General features: G+C 41.0%; 1 protein-coding gene across 5 annotated transcripts in view; it reads right to left on the minus strand.

Moving 5' to 3' along the window:
• Positions 1-24,738, minus strand: part of ARHGAP15 (Rho GTPase activating protein 15) — a 333,818-nt gene extending 309,080 nt beyond the window's left edge. Inside the window, exons 1-4 of one of the 5 annotated variants that reach the window (XM_051622745.1) lie at positions 23,578-24,738; positions 23,425-23,495; positions 21,081-23,160; positions 491-670 (exon numbers count right to left, since the gene is read on the minus strand). In XM_051622745.1, coding sequence (XP_051478705.1) covers positions 491-655 — 165 coding nt within the window. In that variant the 5' untranslated portion in view covers positions 656-670; positions 21,081-23,160; positions 23,425-23,495; positions 23,578-24,738. Of the gene's footprint in view, positions 1-490; positions 1,427-17,317; positions 17,377-17,830; positions 17,885-21,080; positions 23,161-23,424 lie in introns of those variants that run through there. The other 4 variants (XM_051622748.1, XM_051622746.1, XM_051622749.1 and 1 more) reach the window with 4 other exon arrangements.
• Between the last annotated feature and the right edge of the window lie 1,640 nt (positions 24,739-26,378).

Here is a 26,378-nt window from a genome sequence, read left to right on the forward strand (position 1 = left end):
ATGACTCAACACTTTCAACTCTGTCAACTACTAAAATTCTAAAGTAACTTCAGTAGCTGATTTTTTTACAATTCATTCCTACAGCAAGAGTCATTTTTGTTATGGAGAAAGTTATCCTTTATTTAGGGAGCTGTGATTTCCCTTTATTTTCTTTTGTCTGGTTTTAAAGTCTACCTTTTGAGAGATCTTGACATATATCTGATACTCTAAGTACTATTCTCCATGGCAGCCATACTTAAGCACTGAAACACCTGAGAGTTGAAATACTGAGTAGATGCCCTGATCATGGCCACCAAAGCCAAATTCTGACTTTCACTGAAAGAAAATTGTTATTCCAATGCCTAGCCATACTCCTCAAAATGTATTAGTGCCATTAAGTCCCTCCTTGCAAGGGAAGATCATGAAACCAGTATCTTAGCCACACTTCAGGTAACTCTGTAGGTTTCAAAAAATCGGAAGAGTCAGAAAATAATATGAGTGTTTTACTTACGGGCTCAGTGACTTTCAGATTCTCAGACAGAATCATAGATTTGCTTTGGCTCAGTCTATCGTGGTGACTGTTGGCATTTTTGATCCTCATTTGAACAGCCCCTGAACCGTGGTGGGAAGGATTAGGCTTTTCAGAGGCCGTATCAGAAGCTGTAGACCTTTCCATGGTTACTGGGTTGACCTGAAGAACATGAAATAAGAACATTAGTCTAGGGACCCTTCACACAGAAATGTAGCAATGCCAGTTAGACATCACTGTAGTCAGGAGAAGAAGCTGAGTTGTCTTGCTGGCAAGATCTTGAGTATCTTTGAATACCAGGATAACTATCAGCTGTGTCAACCTGTAGTTTTATTATTGTCCTTATCACCCATTCAAACTGCCTTGGAAGAGTTAGTTTATGTAAAAGATTATCCTTATCTCAAAAGCCATTCTCCTCTATGGTGTAATCTCCTGCAAGCCTCTGCCACGTCCAGCTGGCAGCCACTCTGCTTTGTCTTTGGCCCTGCTCACACTCCACATTTTGCATCTTGCAAAGGAAAACGCGGCTGTGAAGCCAATTAACATATCTTGCCTCCCCAGCTCTTTACATGCATGTTTCAAGTGCATTACAGGACCACACCACAACCCTGCTAGTGTCCTAGATTCAAACCCAGATCTAAGAAAATCTCCCTTCATTTTTATAATTCTACCAACAGCACGGATGGAATTTTTGTTTTGCTCTTCATTTTTTAAATATTGCAATGAGGAAATGGCTGAGAACATCAGCTCTCAAGCCCTTGGAGGAATCAGGGGGAACTTGTACAAAATGGTCACTTTCTCTAGCAGTACTGCTGTTTAACCTCTTGTCTCAGCAACAGTGCAACTCAACAAGATCTTCTGGCTCTTAAAATCTACAAAACATTTTTCATCTTTAAGAGTTGCTTCATATTTCCTTTCCAAAATATCAGGACAGTGATGTTCAAATATGAGGACAGAGTACAACACTTTCTCTCCCAGTCACCCTGGCACTACTATTCATAAATCATGGGTGAAGTAAGATGGTAAGAGTCACAAGAAAACTTGTTATTTATGATTCTATTTAAGTGTATCAGAAAATGTGTAAGGAAGAAATCCTGTTGCTGGTTTTCCTACTATGGACCCAGGGAAATGGAAACCCATTTAAGTGAAGCTATAACAGAAACTGTTGAAAATCAGTGTTTTCTAAATGAATTTGAAAAGCACAGCTTTTTCCAGCAACATCTCCCCAACCTCTGAAGTCTCTAAAAGGTGAAATTCCCAGATTTCAAGGAAGTCCATTTGTATGAAGGCGTCAGAGCAGAGGAAGACACCGTACTGGTGTGAAGGTGGGAGAGGGAGATGAGGAGCACTACTACATGTCCCTGGGCAGGACCACAGGCACTGTGCTGGTGAAAGGACACAGATCTTTCAGCTTCACCCTCTCCTAGTTCCAGTAAACCAATTCCTTCCAGCAAATTGCCTTAGATGTAGAGGACAATAATGAGAGGGAGTGCAGTCACAGAATGGCTGAAGTTGGAAGAAGCCTCTGGAGGTCATTTGGTCCAACACCCTCTGATCAGGCAGGACCACCTAGAGGTGGTTTCCCACACCTATGCCCAGGCAGCTTTTGAATATATTCATGGGGATTTAAAAAGCCAGAGATATGGAAAGGCCAGGAAACATAGCCCTCTTAAAGGGATACATGGGAAGAAGAAAGTGCTTCAATACGAGCCATTACTCACTCAATGTCACATGCCATGATAGGAAAAGCAACAGTAAAGATTATGCTTCTTGGCTGTTTCCTGCAATGAATTAGTTACTCAAGGATTCTACAGAAGTTGAACCACAGAAAGAAGAGAAAAAATTGGCTAAAGCTACTCAGGAGTATGCATGTCTACATCTGCTGCAGAGCTGGTGTGTGATGCTGGGGAAAACTCTTCTTGTGGACCTTTAGGAGATGGCACTGTGTGACCTTTCTCTCCGAGACACTTCTCACCACCCTTTGGAGCAGTCACCACTCAACCCCATGTCTCAGGAACCCTTTGACATTTTGGCAGTCAGGTCTGCAGCAGCACTAAGAATGAAACAGGTTTTTTTTGCCTCCATCTAAACTTGGAGAGTCAAACCATTTTGTATTTCATGTTGGTATCACACCAGAATTGCTTCTCAACAGATTTTCAGTAGGCTCCAGGCTGGAGAGCTGATCAGACTCGAGAGACGAGAGCAGCACTGGCTCTTGTCACCAATCCAATGTTTGGCTGGAGCACATCTCTCAGATTTTCTTCTGAAATCTCCCACCTATAAAACTCTGACATACCTCTTCTTGGGAGCATGAGGAGTTTTAATTGGGTAGTCTCTGTCTGGTGTTGCCAGAACATGATGTGCTGTAAAGGAGTTTGATAGCATGACAAAGTCATGCCCTGCATCTCAAGGAGGAGCACTGTCAGTAAATGAGTGATCTTCTGAAAATATTTATTCTAACCTCTTTGAACCTTAGTTCATTTTCCCCAAACCTGGAATTAATTCACACACATAAGAGCATCACAAGAAGACTTTCTGAGGCACTAAAATTACAAGAACCACTAGACATTAAAATAAAGCCCCAAACCGTAACGTTTCCTCTATCAGATTTTCTTTATCTTAGTGCAGAGCCTGGTGAGATCCTGCAGAATATGAAAGAGATCTTGCAAAGTATGAAGGAAAGGTACAACTTACAAAAGTAGCTCCCTTAGGATTACCAGGTAGAAATCCCTTGCTGCCCAAACTCCATGAAGATTCCTGACAGCGTTACCGGCCCTGCATGCCAGTAGATGGCACCCTGAATATGAGCTCCACAAACTTAACGGCACTGCGAGAAGAATTTGGTAGCACCCACACTCCGGCCTCTTTTTTTTCATCTTTTTTTTTTTTTACTTTTAAAAATAAGAGAGGAGAAGACAGTCAGGAAAAGAGAAAACATTAGCAGAAAATGGATCCTCTCTGATGCTTTTGTGATTCGGTGCTTCCAAACTGTCATTAGTAGCATCAGGGCCAAGTTTGGGCCAGTTTTTCAAGGGAATTCATTTAACTTACTTTGGAAGGCAGAGCTGCCAAGCCCTGTGCAACTGCTTGTGAGGCACTCCGTGTTCATTATATAATTAGCTAATTTGCCTTTTGGCAAATAGCATCTGGATAGAAATTTTAGTTTTGAAACCTCCTACGGTTGATGTGCTGGAGAAAGGCATGAAACCAAGACAGATTTTCCTTCCTCCCCTCCCTGTTGTTTATAGGGCTCTTGGAGCAAAGGGGTAGAATCACCTTGAGGCATTCACGTAGGAGCACGGGGTCATGGGAACACCTTGAAAAATCTTGGAAGAAGCTGAAGCTGTTTTGTTTGGGAACAGAAGTGGCAGGTTGGAAAAGAGTGGGGAAAAGTCAGGGAAGAGTGTAGGTACAAGAAAAAGCCTTGGCATGAGTTGGGATGGATGTTACAGGGAGGGAAAATTGATTTATAGGGTGGAGAGAAAAAAAATTACATTAGACATGAGAAAGAACTTGGATTTCTGGAGAGTGGGTAGATCAGGTTTCTTGTGGGGTAAGAAGCACCGCTGAGCTGAAGGGGCAATATCATCATCCTGGCTGGGACAGCAGAACCAATTCAGTCCTACACAGACAGCCCCTTTTGGAGATATCCTCAGGAGTCCAAAAGTCCTCCCTGAAGGAAGAAACAGCTGATACTTGAAATGAAATTTGCTACCTCTGTGGTCACTTTTCCTACAAACTGGTCCATGTGTTTGGGTTGCTCAGGGAGCAGACGAGCCTGCTCCTAGAAGTAGCACAGCATCCCCAGAGTGAATCAGGTTGAACTGAAGCCAGAGCTGGGACATCAACTCCAAGTGTGAGGTGGCTGCTACATAGTGAAGTGACACTTGACATATCTGGCAGATCAAGGGATAAGATCCTAAAGCCCTGATTTCTAAACATAGAGTTGACTTTCAAGCATGTGGTGGGGAAGTAACGGGTATTACAGAGGGGAGAAACAGGAAGGTTAGAGCTGGGTCTTGGCAAAACTATTTTCAAGACCATTTATTTTAAGAACAGTGTTTTCACAAAATCTTGATGTTTGATAACAGTGAAAATATTTAAATTCATTCTAATTTTCCTTTCATGGGGAAAAATACTTTTCTGCCCTCGCTTTTTGAAAAAGAGAGATTAAAAAGGACACAAAGGACACTGTTATTTAAGTATTCCCCTCCTACAGAAGCCCACGGAGATAGAGGAAGTTTCATATTACATTTATCAGGTTTTAATCCATTTTGGTATGTTGCTTTGTCCAGAAATTGATCATATGATGAGTGGACTGACTTGTAACATCCAATAACTATTTTTGTGACTTTTTGGTACAGTATCAGTAAAGTTAGTTTATACACAGCAAAACATTAGTTCTTCAAGAAATAAGAGGACAGAATATTAGTAAATTTTGGTTTGAGTTATGCTTGTTTCCTAGAGGTAAGTACAGTGAAAGACAGAATGCAAATGTTAATTCATTAGCAACTTGTACCAAGTAGTAGTTGTAGCAAATACCTTAATCCAAGAAAAGAAAAAAATATATATCCATGATTAATATAATCTGTTGCATTTGTTTCACAGGATTATGAGATTTAAAATGCTGCATATCATTTGCAGTATTTATCAAAAGAAGCTTTTGATTTCCAACATCACTCCTTATGACATATCTACCACTATCAAGGCAGAAGAATAAAGAACATGAAAGTGTTTAACATAGTAACATGAAAACACAGCAAAATTCACTTGCATTTCATTACATTCACTAATTCCATTCTTGTGCTGAAGAGCATGCTGTCCATGAGGAGCACCCACTGAAACCTAATGCAGTCATATTACTAAAGAATGAAAATCAGCCCCAGGTTTACCATTACACTACACCTGTGGGCCTGAAAAACCATGAAAATGGAAGAGAAAGTAAGAGTTAACCAATGAAAAAACAAGCTCATGGCACACACGTGGTGAGGCAGAGCATTCCTGTAGAGCAGAAAACATAGTGCTGTGCCTGTGAATGAAGTGTTTAAAATCAACACACCTATGTAAATAATTCTGCTGTTGGGTTTTGTTCTTAGGCCTTGCTTCACTGTTTGTTGTCTCTGCTGAAGCACAGCTCAGGGGTGGCAAGTGCTTAAACACATAATGGATGGAAATAAAGGGGGACAGATGGAAAAACTATAGCTGAAGAGAGGGGATAACAAGTAAACTGCCACACAGCTTTTTTTCTATTATTCTTATCTGCACTCTATCTTTATTTGTTTTCTGTCATCCCTACCATGCTGCTCTCGCAGCTAACACATCCCACATCTGTGCCCGGGACCTGGACACAAAGAGCAAAGGACACAAAGGGCTGCTGAGGTATAGAGTGTCCTGGGCTGGTGCCCAGAAGAGACCTGAAGCCAGTTTATCTGAGTACTAGAAAATCAGAAAAATTCATTGTAATGAAAATATAAAGCAGATGCAACATTCTTATGTCTTCTCCTTTGCAGAAAGATGTCACCCAGCCTGGAATAATTAGTACTTAGGAAGCAGAATTAATTTCAATCATCAGTCATATCTCTAGTTAAAAGTGGGAGATCAGAAATGGCACATCAACACTGCCTGAGTCTTTATTCCAGTTTTATCCTTTTCTATCAGCTAGACAATAAAACAGAATTTCATGCCAAGTTCAGTCTGCTGTAAAATGTTAAATGTCCTAAATACAACAGCACAGTTTCCCTTATCAGCCATAACTGCAACCTCATCAGCAAACATCAGTGAATTAGTTGATACATCCTAAGTCCTACAACAGCCATGCTCATCAGCATTAATTATCAAGCACCCTTTAAAATTTTTTACCTCTTGCAGCCATATTAGACTTTTGGTGGCATCTCACAGAACAGACAACACACTGAGCAAGGATCATGGAGGTCATCTTGCCTCATGTGTCTACAGGTTGGCTTTGTAGTCACTCTTTTCTAGTCCAGTATTTGAGGAACCTCTGCAAATAAAAGCAGAAATGCCCCACAGAGTTCTTCAGACAACTCTAATGTACACACGCAGTTACTCCTGCCTGTCCTGTGGTCAAAGAGAAGACTAAAACATCTGTTCTGTCTGTAGCAATATCTCACTGTCCAGCATTTCTCTGTTACCATGTGTGGAATACACTGCTCAGTACATTATTCATAATTTTATTTATGCTCTGGGGTATATAATCCAGCTGCTATGAAGGATGCACCTAAAGAAAAATTTCTTGACACAATTTGGCCCAAATCATAGCAGACTTCCTGGGCAGTGGTACAATACAAGCAAAACATTTTCAAGCATCACTCTTAAACAGCTCTTGGACTACAGAATCTTTTATCCCTGAGATTTTGACTTGATCCTTGATAGGATGACAGTTTCAACCTTTTTGGTTTATTCTTTTCTATCAAGACAGGGTTGTATTTTACTCTATGTAACTCTTGGTTATTAAATAACCATCATTGTCTTGACTGAAATCTCACAGCTTCTTATGCAGCAAGAACAAAGTGTGTTATAATTTAAAATAATTATTTCCTATTTTGTGTAATGCAGGACATGCAGTTTCAAAGGCCTGCTCACAGGAAACCCACTGAAGTTAATGGAGTTACAGGAATGTAAAAGTAACTTTAAGCACTCCCAAGGAGGAAAGCCAAAGCCAGGAATGGAAATATACTTTATAAGAGCCTGTAGGAGGGAAGGACACACAGACTCGCACCACTGCACAGCAGTAACTCTCTTGTTTAATTTAGGGTCTAAGAACATACTCCAAGGTTGCTTTGATGACTGAGTTCTTGAGAATTACAGTGTTCAAGTGCAGTACTGAATTTCATCATTCCACATCTATTAGGCATGTCCAGTTCTCCACCTGCACTACGTCACAGCCTCATGGGTGCTGAGTCTGCACCCCACAATCCCTTGCAGACTGTGACAGGTTTGGCTTCAGTGATTTCCTGCCCACTGACCACGGTGCTATAAATATGAGGAGTGGCTTATTGCTGTGAAGATTGACTGCAGGGGTTCTTCTGGTTTGGTTTTGTTGGGATTTTTTCCAACTGGTAATAGCACTTTACATGATAAAAAATTGAAAGGATAAAAAAGTAATAGAAGGCTGATACTGAGTCCCACTTTCTAGCAGATGGCAGCAAAATATCTTCACCAAATACACAGTTTTGTAGGGAATACTGTTAATCTTTACAAGTTGTTTCTCAATTTGTTTCAAGGATTGGATGAAGAGAGACATGAAGACAGTGTTTGAATAGCTGTGCAATGCCTATCAATGAGGCTTTAAGCAGGGAGCTAAGATTCTCCTTTGCTTCATTCTGAAATGTTGTAAAAGGTGGTAGCTGAAAGCCCCAGGGTCTGTTCCCTGCTATATGTAGACCTTTAAAAATAGAAAGATCAGATGACAGAGAAAAACAGGGATCTGGAAAAAATGCTTGTACCCTATAGGACAGAGATGTACTGTCTCTAGAAATGCTTTTCTTTTTTGGGTAGAAATGACCAGAGAATGAGAAAGAAAAAAGAATGGGAGACAGTTACTATTCCAAAGTTGTGCAGATACAATGAGAAACTCTTCACATCCACATCTAATTGCTGCAGATCCAACTCTGATCCTGTATTTCTCCATGACCTGCTATCTACAGGGCTCCTCTGCACAAATGAAAGCTCACTGGGAAATATTGCCAGGATATTATTGGAAACAACAAAAACCACATGCAGTAGAGCACACGAGCTTCTTCAGATCAGCAAGTGACTGCATATGCATTCTTGCATCACTTAGTTTCTTAATGATTTTACAAGTGAAGGTCTCAGGAAAGGTAACAGTTGTTTCAAAAGTTCGTTTGTCCCAATATATCATACGGGATGGCATAATGGAGTCTATTTTCACCACTCCTGTGTCGATTTAATATCTTAGTTTTGAGTAGAATATGAAGCTAAAAGTATCCTTTGTGTACAGTTTGGCCTGCATATGTGCTGGGAACAGGCGTCCATAGTAGAAATTCAGTTGAATATGCAAAAGAACATGCCTGGGAAAAAAAATTGCTACTTCTAGGTCTTCCTGCTGGCAGCACGTTTCATTTCTTTCTGGAGTGCATCTGATCCACGACACCTGCCTCCTTTTCCATGCTGTGCAAGTCAAGACTCCACTCCTTCAGATGATGAATGTTGGTCATTTGTACACAGTATTCAAAAACCAAACTATGAATATTGCCTGATGTGTAGCACTTCCAACACATCCTAAAGCACGGAGCAGCACAATGGGTATGGTTTGGTCATGAGACCAATGACAGCAAGTCATTCCCACCATCATAGGAGTCCATAACAGTTGAATTGGTTTAACAACAAATAAGACCTGAGCAGTGCTAGAGAGGCCCAGAGGAGCACTGCTTGGTTACTCCTGACCTACCCTTACCTATCTGGTGAGGAAAAAATAATTTCCTTCTACCTCCTTCCTTTCTATTATACATATATGTACTGCAGAGAAGTACAGATTAGATTCACATCTTTCCAAGCACCACAGGTAAGACTGACCACCCCTAAACTCCTTTTACACCTGCATACGATCCTTGTCACACAGTAACTTTTTAGTTCAAAGCTGTCTAATTCTGAATAAAAAGAATCCAATGTTTTCTCTAGGAAGATCACATAAGAATCACAAATTTCCTCCGGTGCTTGAAAGAAATCTGTTCCTATAGCCTAAATGTTCAGAAAAGTGTTGTTACTTTTAATGTTGCCAGATCTGAAGTGATGAGATACTATGGGAAAGGTTATTCTTGCAGTATTTACAGATACAAGCAGAAGCAGAAGTGACAGAAATTTCAAAGTACGACTGCTTGAAATACTTCCAGCTCAATTTTGCAGAACTTCTCCTCACAGAGATTCAGATATTCATCCAAACTTTCCATGCTTACCTGAACTAGAGACATGTGGTGATGGTAATTTTGGAACAGTACAAACTCTCTGAAGAAGTGGAAGAGTTAGTACCACAAGACAAACTGGTGTATTAAGAAAATATTTTTTAAATGCCTGAAAGTTTGCTGCAAATAGCTAAAGACACAAACTTCCTATAAGGTCTGAATTTCATAGTTTTGCCAACAGGAATCTTAGTTTCAGTTTGACAATGGCTACACAATTGCTCACAAGGCCAGCTGGGATATGACATTACACCACATTTGTGACCTGCCCCACATTCATGTATGTGCACATGCTCCACTGGGTGATCCCCAGTGGAGGAAGCACCTCATGTTCATCACTGAGTAAGAGTAGACAAAATTTTTATGCCACTCTACCTGTCAATCAGTTGTGCACCACTGAACACTTGGAGCAGTCATAAGCCATGCCTCAGTTTACCTCCAGGTCCTTAGTTCCTACAGCAGCAATATCCCCTTCACTACAGAATTCCTTTCTTGAGCTCTATTAAGGCTTTGGTGAAGCAGTAGCAGCTGTTTTTACCTCTGAGAGTAGAGTAGACTAGACTGTCTCAGCTTAGAAGTGTAAACGCACATTTGCCACATCTAATCCATTTGCAGTTCCATACACCCATCATCCTACAGAAGACAGGTCTGTCAAACTGAGATACTGAGCCTATTGAACAGGAAAGGCTTTAAAGCTTCTCAGATTTTAAAAATACAAAAAATGAAGTCAACTTGTCATAAAACCTGCCTCAATAGTATGTCCAACAAGAAGCTTGTCCCTTTCTTGGACAGCAACACCTCCTCCCTCCCACTTCCTAGGAGAACATTTGATTCCCTGTGCTGTGCACACAAAACAGTCCCTCCTACCCTCTCTCAGTCTTCCTCCATACGTATCTGCAGCAGTTTTTGTGCTGTGATCCTGCAGCTGCTCCCTTCCTGCTTCTCACTGCTCCCACTTCCCATCTGAGGGGGGGAAAAAAACAATCCTCCAGACACTTTTAATCTGTTCCCACACTCCATCTCCACTTTCCTTTGCAGAGCTCCTGGTGCTGCTCTTGTCAGCGATGCTGCTGTGAAACGCAGCAGAGCCAGCACCTACAGTTTTAGGAGAAAACTTTTAAGCTACAGCAGGAACAAGAAGGGGAAATTCTTTGTGGCATGCAACGAGCAAGCCCCTCTTCTGCATTTTGTGGGGCCCCTGGTTTGCTTTCTTCACCAGCCGCCTCTGTCATGGCCCAGAGTGGAGCAGGAGGCAGCAGGAGTGCCTGTCCCACCATGCTGCTCCCTCAGCAGCACAGCAGAGAGAAGACAAAGGCATTTGTTTTATCTGGTAGCATCTGATATCACATTGTGTAGCTAAGATGTCTGCTTTCAGCTAAGGGCAAATACCAAGGGTTTTGAGGTGTCAAAATATGATTTGTTTGATTATGTCAGAAGTTTGAGCACAGGCTCTCTTAATTATATCTAAAATTGTTTTGTGAGGGACCAATTAGATGTTTATTTCCCTAAGGTGGTTCAAGATGAGCCCAGAACCCTGAATGCATTATTTCCTGCAAGCCAGAGGACCAGAGCACACCTGCAGCACCAATCCGACCCCAGACATGCTGCTCTTGGTAGGAGCAAGCAGGGTCAGCAGGACCACAATGGTGCCAGATCCATGTGCAGACACCACCAGCCATAGTGAGAGGAGTGGCAGCCACTCCTCTGCCCCTGACATTGATAAGAACAAAAATACTGAGCAAATATTTCATCTGATGTCAGCTGTGGCTTCATTAGGTTGTGTGGTAACATCCAGAGCTGATGGACTCCTCAAGACCCCTTGTTAGCTGAAATCACTGCACTTAGCTCAGGTGAGCCTTTGCAGTCCTGGGTACCTGAGCTGAAATGCCCTAAAGGGGATCAACATTATTCCCTGAACACCTGTATCACGGTAAGAAATCTCTGTGGTTAATTTTTTTCAGCCTATTATTTTATACAATTTTTGCTTCACATCTCAATAGATTCCCTCACTTCACTTACTTGCACTCTAGGAGAGATTTTATAAAAAGACTCAAACTTTAGATGAAAATTAAAACTAGAAAATAATTTTTCCAATTAAAATATCTGCACAGCAATTCTGAATGTCTCAGGTCTGCATGACTGCACACTGTTCAATCCAGAGCCAGTGTTAGACTGTCCAAAGGAAATTCAGGAATGGGTTGAAGAATCCCATTTCTCTAAGCCTCTGCTAAGACTGGGGGCACTTCTTGCCTTTGCCAGGGCCTGGGATTAATGAATGAGGAGGAACTGACATGTTTTTACTCAGGCTGTTTCCAGTTCCACTGCCAGGCCAAGAAGAGTGGATGGATTAATGCACTTCCTAAACCAAAAATAATCACAAGAATGTGTTCACTCATTGCTACTGGTTACTATACTTGGCTTTTTCTGCTAATAAAGAAACCAAGCATGCAAGGTGCTGCTGCTGATAGAAAGCCTCAGCATTACTCAGCTCAAAGCACAAATGGCAGCAGGTGTCAGAGCAGCTTGGCCAGTTGAAAAGTCTGATGTAACATCTTCCTAGTGGAAAACAATGGTTCATTTTTTAGCAAAGCTGTTCACTAGAAATGCATTCTGTTAGAGAGAGCCCAGAGAGGCTTCTGTTGGAGTTTGCTGTGGATGTCCATGGTGTCACCACCAGGGTCTCTTACAATGGGGCCTGGCACCTCCTCACAAGGGTTTTGCTCTGACCAACATTGTCATGTGGGTTGGGGATCCCCCAACCAGTGGGACATGCTGCCAGCACTGCATTCTTTCCCCCACTGGGACTGCTCAGTTCCTCCATCTTCACTGTCCTAAGCAGATATTTGCCCAGCCCAGCAGCAGGTTCCTCCTGAGCCACAGCTGCAGCAGAAACACCAGAAATGTTTAGAGCATCCTGACACCCAGCAGGCTACTGATGAACCCACCAGCCATGGAGGTGACTTTCTTGGAGACAAAACTCCAGAGCTTCAGTTGTCTTCACAAAATATCTGTGTCATTTCCCTCCTCCCCCACACAGGAAGTTTAGTAACATCCTGAGCAGCAGGCAAACAAGTACAGGTGCTAAGCTTTACAGCTTGCCTAGGAGGAGCTTTGGTATCTGATTCAGCACCAAATACAGTGGTGGCTTCGCTCAGGGTGTGGCAGGAAAAGAAATAAGAAGCAAAGGGCAAGCACATACTTGAAGCACTGCAGCTCTCAGCCACATGCCCTTCTGTTTTTTCTTCCTCCTTGTCTCCCCCTCCCCTCTTATCATGTTGCAGTTGGGCTGAAAACTGATAGATGTCTTGGAGAAGGAATCAGAAGTCACTTTAAGTTCATTTGCTCAAGGACTGTGCCTGTTTAGTGTGTCAGGAACCGGACTTGGAAGAAATGCTCGTGAGAAACCACAGAAGAAACCCACAATACCCAGCTGAACTAGACGAGAATGATTTAATACTCGTCAGTCTCAAATGGAAGTGTTGTATTGTGTCTTAAACAACCTAAACCACTAACCATAATCATATCAAACTTACTTAGTGAATTCATTAAAGAAATGCTTCAGTGGGTATCTGTGCACTATGGAGTTAGTATTTTACTGTGTAACTTGCTCCTACCCCCACAAGTTTAGAAGCTAATTTGGAGAACACCAATATCTGTTAAATAACCCATTGCTATCTCTCCTACTTAAATCCCAAGCTAGTTCTAACTACGATGAACAAAAATAAATAGATATTAAAATTAAAAGACCACATTTTTCAAGCTAATATGAAGTTTGGGTTCTTAGTTTCTGGCTAAGAGGACTCACTTTTACACGTGCCAGACCTCAACACTTCCAGGTGACTTCAGCATGAGCCAAGTGATGCAAGAAAAACCTGCTAGAGTGTGACCTGGCTGCACCCACAGACTGATCTCCAGCATGAGTTAGATTTGCCCTGTGGTCAGTTTGCAGCAGCTAAATATGCATGCCCAGAAAATTAATGGCTGATTTTCCAGATAACCTGCTTTAAAAAAAAAATCCAACAGTATTTCCATCGTCCCTGTTCCAGCCAGCATGGAAGCTTGCACCACGAGGTGCTTTAAGTTGTACTGAAGATGATGGGAGTCCTCAGTCTCTGTGACAAGAGGTCTCAGCCTCAGAATGAAAATAGCTCTTCATTGAGGAAGTCCCTGTGCAAATGAGGAGCTGGAAGTGTTTGGTTTGTAGTGAGTCTCCAAAACAACCTTTTTATAGTATTTGTCAAAGCAGGAAGGACTGACAGAATCATGTCGAGTACGTGAAGGCTTTCTCGTGAGGAAAAACTTCTTTGAGGGTGACAGAGCACTGGAACAGGCTGTCCAGAAAGGCTGTAGGGTCTCTGGAGATACTCAAAATCCACCTGTACATGATCCTGTGCAACCTGCTCTAGATGACTCTGCTTTAGCAGAGAGGTTGGTCTAGATGACCTCCACAGGTCCCTTCCAGCTCCTGCCATTCTATGATTCTATCAAGGTACAGACTTAACATCCGGTACAGCAAAAGTACAACCACCTCTATTATTCAGGTGTTGATAAAGAGTTGTCAGTGAAATCAAGATTCATTGAGACTGCTGGATGGAGCAGACTGGCCTTATGAGGAGGTTTCAGAAGCAGGTAACACCAATGCCTTTTGACCTAGACCAAGCCCACAGGTTCCCAAATTCACACCTAGCAGGGAACCGTGTCATTGTGAGCAAGCTGAAGGTACCAGGGTCTTCAGCCCTCTCTGAGGCTAAGAGAACATTAAAACAATTAGTTTAATGTGACAAAAGCTTTTGGAAGCCACCACAGGGTGGAAAAAGGGACAGTTTTGTGCAGGTTGGCTAATCAAGTAAAGAAATCTGCAGCTGGGATCTGAATGGCACTTGAACTACCATGGAACATACACAGTCAAAAGCTTGGACAAAATGTTATCCCACCTGTTTTCCTCAGGACTAATGCTGTCAATAAATGAAATCAGGAAAATGACCAAACCATCTTCACACAGATGGCATCCACCAGTACCAGCTTCTGTCTTTGTAGCACTGAGAAATAGCTTTGATGCATCCATATGGAAGTCTTACTTAGGAGAAAGTGAAATGTAAAGACTTAAGCTAGAGTCCAAGTGATGCTTTTTTTTTTTTTGTCCCTAGAAGAGACCAACACCTACATGTGCAGGATTCAGATACATCCTGTGCAACTGCCATGTTTCAGGTTTCTAATTAAGAACACACCTAAGCCCTAACAGACTTCTCCAACAGAAGAGCCTGTTTTTAGCATCATGCAGGTTTTAACAACTCATTAAATAGTTAGCAACTCACACTGAGCTGACACAGCACAGAAGCATCTACAAAAAAAGGTCAAGAAAAATAGGCAAGTATCGAAATTGCACATAGTGAAGCTCAAAAAATTCAGAAGACACTGCCTACAACCTGCTAAGCCCTATATGACTCAGTAGAAGCAGGCCATGAGAAGACAGCATGTGGGACTCTTTAGCAGGGAACCAAGATGAAATAAATCTCTGAGAATCACAGCAAAATCCATCCTCATTATAGCACTAGAGATGACGGATTTTCCATCCCACTTGTGTGGGACACTCCTTTTTAGAGACGGCCTGAAGCTCATCACTGCAAAGAAGTAAAAACTTCTGGCACCAGAAAGAGATCAAGGAATCCACACCAGGACCGTGTACAGCTGTTTCAATTAAGCTAGCACCACACCAGAGGTTGTGGTGTTGTGCCACCCAGACATCAGGAGAAGAATCAAAACGTGTCTCTGTCACCATTTTAGTTTCTGGTTCCCGCTTCTCTCCAAGTGGGAAGGAACATGTCCAAGACTGTGGTCTGATACAGACATTTCCTTTAGTGCCCTGGCAATCCTAGCCCTGGTCAGAGGGGCTACCAAGGGGCCACACACCCATGCTTGGTCAGAAAAGGACAGAGTATCTTCTCCAAGCTTGGATATCTCTTGTATCAAAACAAATGGAATTTTCTACAACAAATGCTGCCAGAAAAGGCAAAGGGTTTTTTTCATAATTAAATAATAGTTTTCAGCAGGAGCTTTGAAATACAGAGAATGCTTCAGCTGTTCACCCTATTTGGAAAAGAAAATGAACAAATGCATGTTACAGATGTAATTGGATTGAGAGGTAAAGTAAACAAGAGATTCTGCTTTTAAATGAATTTCCTTTGGACACAAAGGGGTAAGTTACAGAGAAGGGAGAAAAAGAGAAATAACTTTGAAAATTCAAACTACTTTCCTAACTCATACAGGTCTGTGGAAAACACATTTCAAATGACACTAAGACATTGCAACAGTAACATAAAAACCACTACAAACACAGCCTATGAAGAGAACATGTTCTTTTTATAAAATGTCCCTGTCTGTGCTGATTTGTGAATGCAAGCAGGGCAGCTTTTTTTTCTCCAAAAAGTACAGAAAATTCAAAATGTAATCCTGCAACACTCTGCTAAAATCTCCCTCTAATTAGTATACACGATTTCCAAATGAGCTTCAAGCCACGTGTGGTATCTTTCACCTCTGACCCATCTTTCCACACGAAAACCAAGTTGCTTCTTACGACAAGGCAATCAGTGACAGACACCAGTACCTGTCACAAAGTTTGCAGCAAACTACAAGTTACCCGGAAAACAGACCTTCACCATAGAACAAACCTTGCTAATTCCAGCTCTGCTTTATGCGGCCCATAATCAAAGCTTTCTATCATGTTAGTTGAACATCTGAGGATCATAGAATGTCTTGGGTTGGAAGTTCAGCCCCCAACAATAAGCAGGGACATCTCACACTAGAACAGATTGCTCAGAGCCCCATCAAGCCTGATATTGAACGTCTCCAGGGATGGGGCCTCCACCACCTCTCTAGGCAACCTGTTCCAGTGATCTTCCTAAATTGCTGCTTCCTTGAGAGGCTCTGAAGGCCAAAAAGCAGAGTTTGCACACTGACAGCATTGCAAAGTGAGCTTTTCTGAATGAAAGCTTTGAGTGAGGTGGGACTCGGGACACACCACCTTTTTTTCTGGCCAGCTCTGAAGCAGAGGAGGAATTAGTCTGAATCTAAACAGCCTCGTGCAGAAAACATGCTACCACGATACCTCCAAGGCACAGCTCCACGAGAAACAGCACTGAGAGTGTCCATGGACCAAACAAGGTCATTTGTACAATGTCTCTTATGCCTCTGCATTAGCACCACTGATGAATAATAGAATATTATTTATAAACAAGCAAATCTTATTAATAAAATTATGAATAATCAAAGTTTTTGATACAGGGCAGGGCAGGAGATTGCTCTGTCAATCTCTTCAGTCTCTAATGGTACCGAGTATCAACTAGATACTTCCCCAAGTCTTACACTTAGATTACTTACACACAGATTAGTAGCCACTGCTATTAATCACCTCTTTTGTGGTAACCAGCTGGGAAGGCAGTTAATCAAACAGTGCTAAATTGTACCCGGCAAAGGCAAATGCTGGGAAACATGATCAGATCTCATTTTCCAGCCAGTGGCACCAGCCTTTTCTACCTTTTGGGGACAACTAGTTAGTACAGGCAAGGATATGAGGATATGAGATTAGTGGCTTGAGATACTAGATAGGATCAGATACAGTTGCCTCTTGCATAGGATAGAAGACATTTGCTAGATTTTGAACACTAATTTTACCTTTAAAACCTAGTTTCACATCCGTACTCTCCACGTTGTCACTTGTTGCTTTCAAATGCACAAACGCCATGAGAAATAAAATAGTTGTGTAGCATAATCCACACTGAACACACACAAAAGACATGCAGGTATGATTACTTTTAGGACCTTTAACAACAGGTTTCTTAAACCGCATTAAGATGAACTTATAGCTCCTTACCTACAGCCTCAGATGTTGTCGTCTCATCTCAAACTGCCATCAACCAGCAACAGTTTTAACTATTTCAAAAAACGGAAAACATCTGGGTCACGTGTCTATAGGCAGCATTTGGGTTAATCTGCCCCAGCTCATAAAGATAGAAAGAAAGCAGGGACAAAAACAAACAAAAAAAGTAAAATAAAACCACTTCCTGCAACAGCAGAAGTTAACCATCCCACCAGTAAGAGACTTACACCCAGGTTTAGTGCAAAACTCTTCCAGACTGGATAAAAAGCCAAATTTTAAAGTATAAATGAAACTTTGCTGTTAAAATTGCAACAAACAAGGAGGGTTATTTTTTTGCAGAAGGTAAACATGAAGTTTAAAGGCAAAAGCTGAAAGGAATTATGATTCTAAGCCTCAAGACCACTTCCTTTTTCTTACCTTCAATGAAACCCTTTGAGAACTGAAATAAATAGACTGCAAATCTGCTTTGTGATTTTGAAATAGAGCTTTGGTAAATGTGACACTTACCATTCCGTAACTTTAGAGTTATAAAACAGCAGATTTTAGCCAATCAGAGTGTTCTTCACTAAAGAAAAAAAAAAGAGAGAGACTCATACTATTGCCTGGTGAAGGTCAGCCAGACAAACTGATGTTCTGTTGTAACACTTCTCCATGAAGCAGCCCTGGAGAAGCAGAGGGGCACGCAGCTGCTGCCCCTCAGCGCTTCCTGCGGCCCTCGCTCCCTAACGCTCCTTCTCCAGTGGGGAAACCCGGAGAACCTGCAGATTCAGACACAGCTTTGCACCTTCAGGGCTTCAGAAAAGCCTCTTGCTTGCATGTGTCTTCCCCAGTGGCCTTTTTTTCCAGCAAGAAATGACAGTATCTTGCCAGTATTTCTAGCTCAACTTACAAAATGAGGGCTCATGTACCTGGTGCAGTGGGGTTCCCTGGTGAGACAGATGTTTGTATGTTGTGTGTAAGGACCTCCATGGTGCTGGTCAAGCTGCAGAATCCCGTGAAGATGCTTTGGCATAATGGAGGGACTATTTTTTATAAATAAAATAAACCAAAGAGCTACCATATGACCTGAGGAAATCAAGGCCATGCTAAAATTTAAGGATTTGTCCCACCAACAGTGCAGTAAAATGAACCTCATTGACATCAGTTGCCATTGGAACTCCTCAAGACTCATAGAATGATTTGAGATGGAAGTGACCTAAAAGATCATCTAGCTCCAAGCCTGCTGCCACAGGCAGGGACACCTCCCACTAGACCAGATGATGTGCTCCATAGTAGGATCCTGTAGAACATTCCATGGCAAAAGAGCAGAGATATTTAGGAAACAAGGGCTGGGGCTGAGGCTGGAGTAGAGTTTAGGAAGATCTAGAGAGGGATCATGACAGATTTTGCAACGCTGCAAAAGAGAAAGACTGATTTGCAGGGAGATAATTTCCTATCTCAGCAAAACAATGGAAGAAAGTTGCTGAGGAGAACAGGTTCTGTGTATCATGCACTTACTGAAACACATGGGAGGCAAAACCTTTGGGGACTCAAGAAGAACACCAGAAAGAAAAAGGGGAACATAGAACCACTGAAGGAATTACAAGGCTATTAGGCTACAGAGAGACCTTTACATTATTATTATTATTATTGATTTTGTAATAAGTTCTACAACCTCCGTTTCATGGCCAAAGATCCAATTATGCTAAAGGCCATACAAAGCCAGAACCAGGACCCTCCTTGCTCCCAAACACTGGCTATGTCTGCCAAGAGGTTACTCTCAACGTTCAGACAGGAGAGGGAGCTGAACAGCACGACAGCTGCTCTTCACCACTCTAAACTAAAATGTCATTTCTTTTTAGGCACTGCATTTTTATTTTTTTTTATGGACTTTGGGAACAAACAAGGTGGATGTTCAGTATAAAAAGGTGACAAGGTGTTTCTCCCAGATGTGAAGTGAGAAGCAACACTGTGCTTTTCTGTAAACTAACAACTGCTCGTGCCTGAAGAACCTGTAGCATCTCTAATTAATTGATACGTTGTTGGGTTTGGGTTTGTTAAACTTTATGTTTCAATCATTTTGTCATAGAATAAATTGTAGACAATCACTAATTGAAAAATCTACTGTAGCCAGGCAGATCTGGAGATATTCCTCAAATAAAACTATCAAAAGCACTTTTATAATTAGAAAATATTTGTGAACAGCGCGGGCAACAGAACTTCATCACCAAAATGTGAAGAAACAATCAGCAAACCTGTAAAATACTGCAGCAGTACTTGTTACCCTGTCCAAAACTGAGATTACAAGGGACATTTTTCATGAAAATGCCTTTTGCTGTACACCTAACATTTCCAGTTAAGTTGCCTACTCTGTCTGATTTCCTTCTCCTCCATTTGACAGTATGTCAGCAGTGACAAAATTCTATAAAAGGATGGCAGCTTTGCATACGGTTTAAACTTATGCAGCACAAGCTTCCCGTGTGATCTCTGGAAGGCTGAAAATACTTTAGATGTGCAAAAAAAAAAAAAAAAAAAAAAAAAAAAAAAGGCAACAACCAGTTTAGCAAAATCTAAAAGCTCATTTAATCTCCGTAAAACTAAACAGGAAGCAGAATCTGCACAGACATCACCTGGAGCAGATTGCTGCTCAAGAGGTTGGGCTCTGGTGGTTGCAGTGCAAGTTAAAGCTGGAGCATCATTTCTGAAGCTCTGATTTCTTGTCCCTATTTCAGTGATTCATGGCATCATTGCTTATGAGACATGTCATCAAGCTGGTGAACATCCAGTTTTCCACATCTCATAACTGAGAGCACAGAGCATTAAGGCTAAAATAGCAGCTTTAAAAATCACTGTTGACTGAAGATGCTGAATGCCCAGCAGCTCTTACCAACGCAGTCCTAATAAATTCAAGAAGTATCATAAGTTTCAGCAGATGCTTGAACAGTGATCCCAAGTCTTGTTCTGGACCAGCAGTCTCCTGAGGGGGGGAAGAAAACTTGACTTTTTCTTCTTTTTGTTTAGTTCAGCCTTTACTCTCTGGTAGGAAGATTGACAGGCAGCTCATAGTCTGGCTTGTATGGCAGACACCCAGTGCCAAATCTAATTCAGTGGGTAAATCAAGCCATAACAGACAATACAAACCTGGACAATAATAGCCATAAAAGACAATACAATGGCTGGCTCCAGAAGAAAATAATTTTTAATTAATGAAAATGGTTCCAAAACTTTGCAAATCACTGGGAAAACCCCAGGAAATGAGTAGACCATTAGATAACAAAAAGATAATATATTATTTCCCACAATCTCCACCAGAGGAATTATACTTTTCCTATTTGTATTAGGTTTTAAAATATTTTAAAAGGAGTACAAACAATTACTGTCTGTATGGACAGTAATTCATATTCTTGCTTACACAATTATTGCCTCAGAGAGTTGAGGTCCGTTCAGTAGCCATTTTTTTTTTGCTATAAGGGCTTTGAAATTTTAATCCCAGTAAAACCATTTCTAGGAGCACAATATTATATATCAAAAAGTCCACATGCGTGGCCATGTAACAGCTCCAGTGGTTTATGGTCCAAGTTAACAGCAGTCCCAATATTACCTGCTTGGGCACTACATTATGTAGGAGCTTGTATGTAAATGTCAACGTAAATATATAGTAATGGTTAAATTCACACAACCCTCTCAACCATAACGTGCCTTCTAAACAACCTGGTAACATCTTCCAAAACCTCTTCCTCCAAGCAGATTTTCCCCCTAAATAATCCATTTTACTTACCACAGTTTTAAGAGAGTAAAAGATATTTTTTTCAAATTGTCACAGGTGGTAGAAGATAGATCCTTAGAGCTTCTCCTGCAGTTTAATGCTGCCTGTGTGGAAGGAACATATGTGCTGTGACTTTAGGTCTAAAACCCACAACATTTGAATTTTAGGAGACAAATGGTCTTGCATTAAAACATCTCTTAATAGCTGAGCTGCTAAAGTTTTGATAACAGGTAAGACTTTGTGAAGCAGCAGAGAAGTTGAGGATAGAGTTCTCTGAACATTTACTTCTTACAAAAGACCATTTCACCTTATAAAGAGGTTTGGATTTAGAAATATTTATAGCTAAGAAAATGACATATTTCTTTATTTTTAAGCTCATTTATTTTTCAAGGTTACCTAATGTCATTTTTTATTTTGTTTTGTTTTAAAATAAGACACTGCAGTTAATGAAAACTACTAGGTAAGAAAGTTCTACATAAATCTGAGGTGGTCATTTTCTCTTACCTTCCCAGGTGTGTTAAGTATCTTGACACTTACTTTAAAGGCCAGACTTGCCAGAGCTATTTTTAATAACTTAGAAAAGCCATTCCAACCCATTGTATAACCATACAGTACTAAAAAAGAGACAAAACTCCAGCATATGTTGATGCATTATGTAAAGACTTTCCTTGACAGGATGTAGTTACACACAAGCTTTAAATGCAGTGTAAATGCATTTTCTGGAGTGTTAGGCCTGCGAGTGCTAGAAGTGCTACAATACCAAACTGCCAAAGAGGTGGTTTTACAGCACACAACAACGGACCTTAAAAAGACAAATGAGTCATGCACCTTGGGTGTCAATATGTCTGCAGCCCTGATCAAATCAGAGTTGCAAGGTGGTGCTAACAAAATCCTCGTCAAAGCTCTTCTCCCTGGTGTTCACCGCTGGCTTCAGGTGTGACCCCAACTCTCCATGCCAATAGCTTGTTGACTGGAGATCTTCCCACACTGTCAATGTTTTCACAGGACAGGAAGTGCCTGTCTTTGATATCAAACTGTCACTTCAGAACTGCCAGTCTGGGACACTTCTGTGCCAGAAGAGAGAAGTCAATAAAAACAAGAGAAGGTCAGATGCAGGAAGCAAAACTCCTCTGCAAACTGATGATTGTCCTCTCTCATGTTCAGAAGTTTTCAGGGGAGACTATGCTGACTGAAATAGACTGGAAAAACAAAAAAAAAATTATTCAGTTTATCAAAGACTGGAAGTTATTAGTTGAATTAAATAATTCAGTATGGTTGTTCAAACCACTTCCTATTATTTTGTTTGCCTGTATAACACAAGGATGCTCCTAGTTTCTGTGCATGGCTTTACTCCATTGCCCTTTTTCCCCAGCTCCCTCCTTCTGACAGGCTATTGCATCTTCCCATGTGCTCTGGGAGATGTAAAAAAATCTTATTGGTGAGTGGAGATATGCAGATCTGGGGGAGGGAATAATAAGTAAATAAATGCACCACCAATGCAAATAATAGCCACCAGGTTGAGTATTAGGTGTGTTGGCTGTTTGCACTTCTTGAAGACTTCTTCACAGCAGCCACCCACAGGAATTAATGAAGTTTTTACTCAGACCACCCTGACATGGCTGCATTTCATTTCAGCTTGCTTCAAAAGCAGGCAAAAATATAAAATTTGGGCATTCATCCTACAGTTTTTGAGATTGTTCTACATTTTTCAGTTCCTCTAAATCTTCAAAGTTTGTGGCCTCTGAAGTCACATACTTCCTCTTCCTTTGTTTCTCAAGACCACTCTGTCCCCCTCTTACCTCTGGTTCATGCTCGTAATCTTGCTTATAGGTGCACCTTTTGATTCTGTGTCTGCCAAACTGAGGCATCCTGATGCTGTAGTTACTTGTGGAGGTTACCATAGAAAAGTCACCTTTTCACTATGATAGCAGGTTCCTAGTGATGGGTTTGTCATCATCTCCATTCCTGCCTGACGTTGGGGTGTGTTTAGCAAAAATATTACAATGCTGATTTCTTACCAGCCAGAATTATACCTTCTGAGTTGTGAAAAGTTTTCAGCCAGATCCATTATTTCTTTTAGTCCAGACAGGCTCTGCAATGGAACAAAGTGTATCATTAGCAGTTCAAAAGGCAAGTGGTATTTAGGGTTAGCAAATATTTTTAGGTTTTTAGGAGTATTATGGACTTAGGAAAGAGGAAGAGAGAGAGTTTAAGATGTTAGGTGTGACAGTGAAGGTCACAGCCCTCACTCCTTGGTCATGTATGGACAGCAGCATCAGCAGAACTGCATCTCAGCTGTAGCCTCAATTAGTTATAGTCCCCTTAATCCACCCCCCAACCTGTGTGATCAGCTCACCTGTGTTTCAGCCTTCAGTTATCATGACCCTTCTAGTTCTTCTGAGCAAAAAAAAGTGTTGAACATTAGGCCTGTTGGGAAAAATATTCTCCATTAGACTTTTTAATCCTAGTTTACTTCCCTTGGAACAGGGTCTGCAAAACAAACTTGCACCTATTAGTCATTTCTTCAGAGAGCCAAGAGTTCTTTGTTTATAACCTTTAACAGCAACAGTGTGATGGAGGCACCAGCCCTTCTCCCTTCATGCACAAGCTTGCAAAACTAAAATAGGACCTTAATGAAAAAAAAAAAACACAACAAACATTATCGCTGTGCATTGTATGTCATTATGATACACTCAGTGCAAAACAGCTGCTCCTGACAGATTTGGCATATAACAGAGGCAACGTAATCTTACACAATTCATTATGTTCATTGTATTAAATTAATAGATTAAAATTAGACAGTGATGTGTTTTTAAGACCATCTTACCCATAGATTCCTTTATCCCTATATTCTAAGGGGAAGGAGTTTTCCCCAGTATTCTGTCAGAGAGGACATATATGCCTACATCACTAGGAGCATAAGCCCCTAAATTCATGGTTGTTGAGCCTCTTCCAATATAAGCATCTGATGGAAAGGTACTTAAGGGAAATAGAAAATGACATCATTTTTTTCCTGATCTTTTACAGAGTGAATTATTTTTTCCCATCCTACAGGAACAGATTCTGGACTAATTTTTCCTACTAAAGGCTTTAAAGTCTAACATTCATCAAATATCTCGTCCTCAGAGACAATGTCATCCAAGTTCAAAGGATCTATAGCCCTGCAAAACTGGTTTCTTATTTCAGAGCTAATGCCTTTGTTTTGATTGAATGTTTGATTTCATCAAATCAAACCACTTCTTACATTTTCTATAAATGTGGAGGGGGGAGGGGGAAATAGAAGACAGTTCCAAACCTCTTGATTCTCTGAAGAACAGCACACATATACACATGTATAGAGCTCCATATATTTCACCCACATTCAATTGGCATGTTTTTCTGTCCAATATTTTTCCAGGACACATTTATGTTCTTTCATATATTTTTGAAGAGCCTTTGAATTGAAAGTAGCAGTCTTTCAAGGCATTTGCTTTAATGAATATCGTTATAATTAAGAACATGCTTTCCATAACTAAATATAAAAGTTTTTTGTTGTTTTTTTTTTCAAGTAAAGTCTGGGTCTGATTACTGATGGAGGAACTTCAAGATCTTTTTTTGCTAAGCATTTCAATATTCATTCAGAAAAATGTCAACATAACAGACTTCAGCATGTAATTTTGGTGATTCATACTTTTTCTGGTATTTCATCACTACAGTTTTAATATCCAGTTAAAGCAAGAAACTTTAAAATAAGAATACTCACAAAAACGAAGCAGTCATATGCCATGTCCATGCTTGCACAGAATTCAGGATCTTCCAAAAATTGACCCATAACATTATTCTTCATCCATATCTGATACAAAGAAATAATCTTTGATTTATTAGTAAAATTTCAGAAGTTTAGAGTAATTTCTTCCCAAAATACAGTGTACTTGCCACTCCTGCTTCAGTTCAGGAGGTGTTTACCTTATTAACTCAAGTTGTTTCAACAACAGATGAAACCTAGATGCTCTGAAGAGGTTTATAAGTTCATTAATCTGCCACTGAACTATGCTGAAACTAGAAGTCATAAACAATGATAACAAATGGGATTTTCACATTAATTTAAGTGTCAAGTTCCACTATTGTTTAGTATACCACTATACACGATTTATGTCATTATGTTAATAGGCCTTTTTCTGCACAACTCTATATTAAAACAGGATCTGATCTAGGAAAGCAGGAAGCACAATCAACCAGTAGATTCTAGAAACCAAGCATGAGGTCTCAAAATGCACTTCAGCACTACTTCATGATCAGTACAACAGAAATACCTGATGCGAGGATGGTGAACCATAGAGACCAAGTTGTGTCCTGAGGTTCTCTGCTGGGTGGGGAGGAGGTGGGGTATCCCAAGGCAGGCTGCACCATCACTTGAGGGACCAGGCTTCAGCAAGCCTCTCCACAACCCCTGCCCTGAGCAGAGTTGACCCAAATTTAACAGTGAAAAATGTCTCCAAACTTTTGGCCAGTTCCTGCTGGCTTCAGTGGCTCTGGCTAATTTGGGAGCACCTCTCCAGGCTGAAGCTTGTGTCTTAACTGCCCATCCTCCCCCACCATAGCTCTACACAGCTGCAGCTACTGGTTAACACCTATTTCTGAAAATGGAGACAACACGGAATTCCCTAAGGCTAACAATGGTGGAAGAGGCCCTGATCCCAGGGTTGTAGTCCTACCAGTCAGCTCTTCTTAGTAATGCTGATGGCTCCATCACACACTTTCTTACCAGAATAACTGTCGTTGCTCTACTTGCTGCTGGCTTTTATCCAGTTGGGATGTGCTGGGGAGCTTTGATCAAAGTTTGCTTTGACTGGGCTGCAGGAGACCAAAGCACTGCATTGGTCCCGGATCATGAATGGCCAACCCTTCAAGCCCCCCATTCCAGTGGGTGAAATATTTTCCAAGCTCATGTGCTGCAGAACTTTTAAGACAGCTTATTGTAAAGAAATGTATGTTATTAACCATTATACGTGCCTCTTACTCATAGATTCTACCTTTCGTAGCTGTCAGATCAAGACCATTTTTATAGCCTCAGTGATACAGAAACTCAGGTGTGGAATCAGGAAAACTAACCCTTTCAGAGACAATTCAGAGAACTCAGAGGTGGGTGAATCTGGACTCACAGATGATTTCTCTAAGGGGATTTTCACCATATTTTTCTGTGTAGGATGCAGCAGTCCAGGAAAATCTAGAAGTATCCTTAAAAAGAATCATCCACACTTACAAGTTAACCAGTTGCAAGGTGTTGTTCTGTCTAAGAAGTAAGAACTGGCAGAATCTGTTGCCTTTTGA

Source organism: Apus apus, chromosome 6 (genome assembly GCF_020740795.1).
Source record: "Apus apus isolate bApuApu2 chromosome 6, bApuApu2.pri.cur, whole genome shotgun sequence".
In the NCBI taxonomy this organism is placed as follows: domain Eukaryota; kingdom Metazoa; phylum Chordata; class Aves; order Apodiformes; family Apodidae; genus Apus; species Apus apus.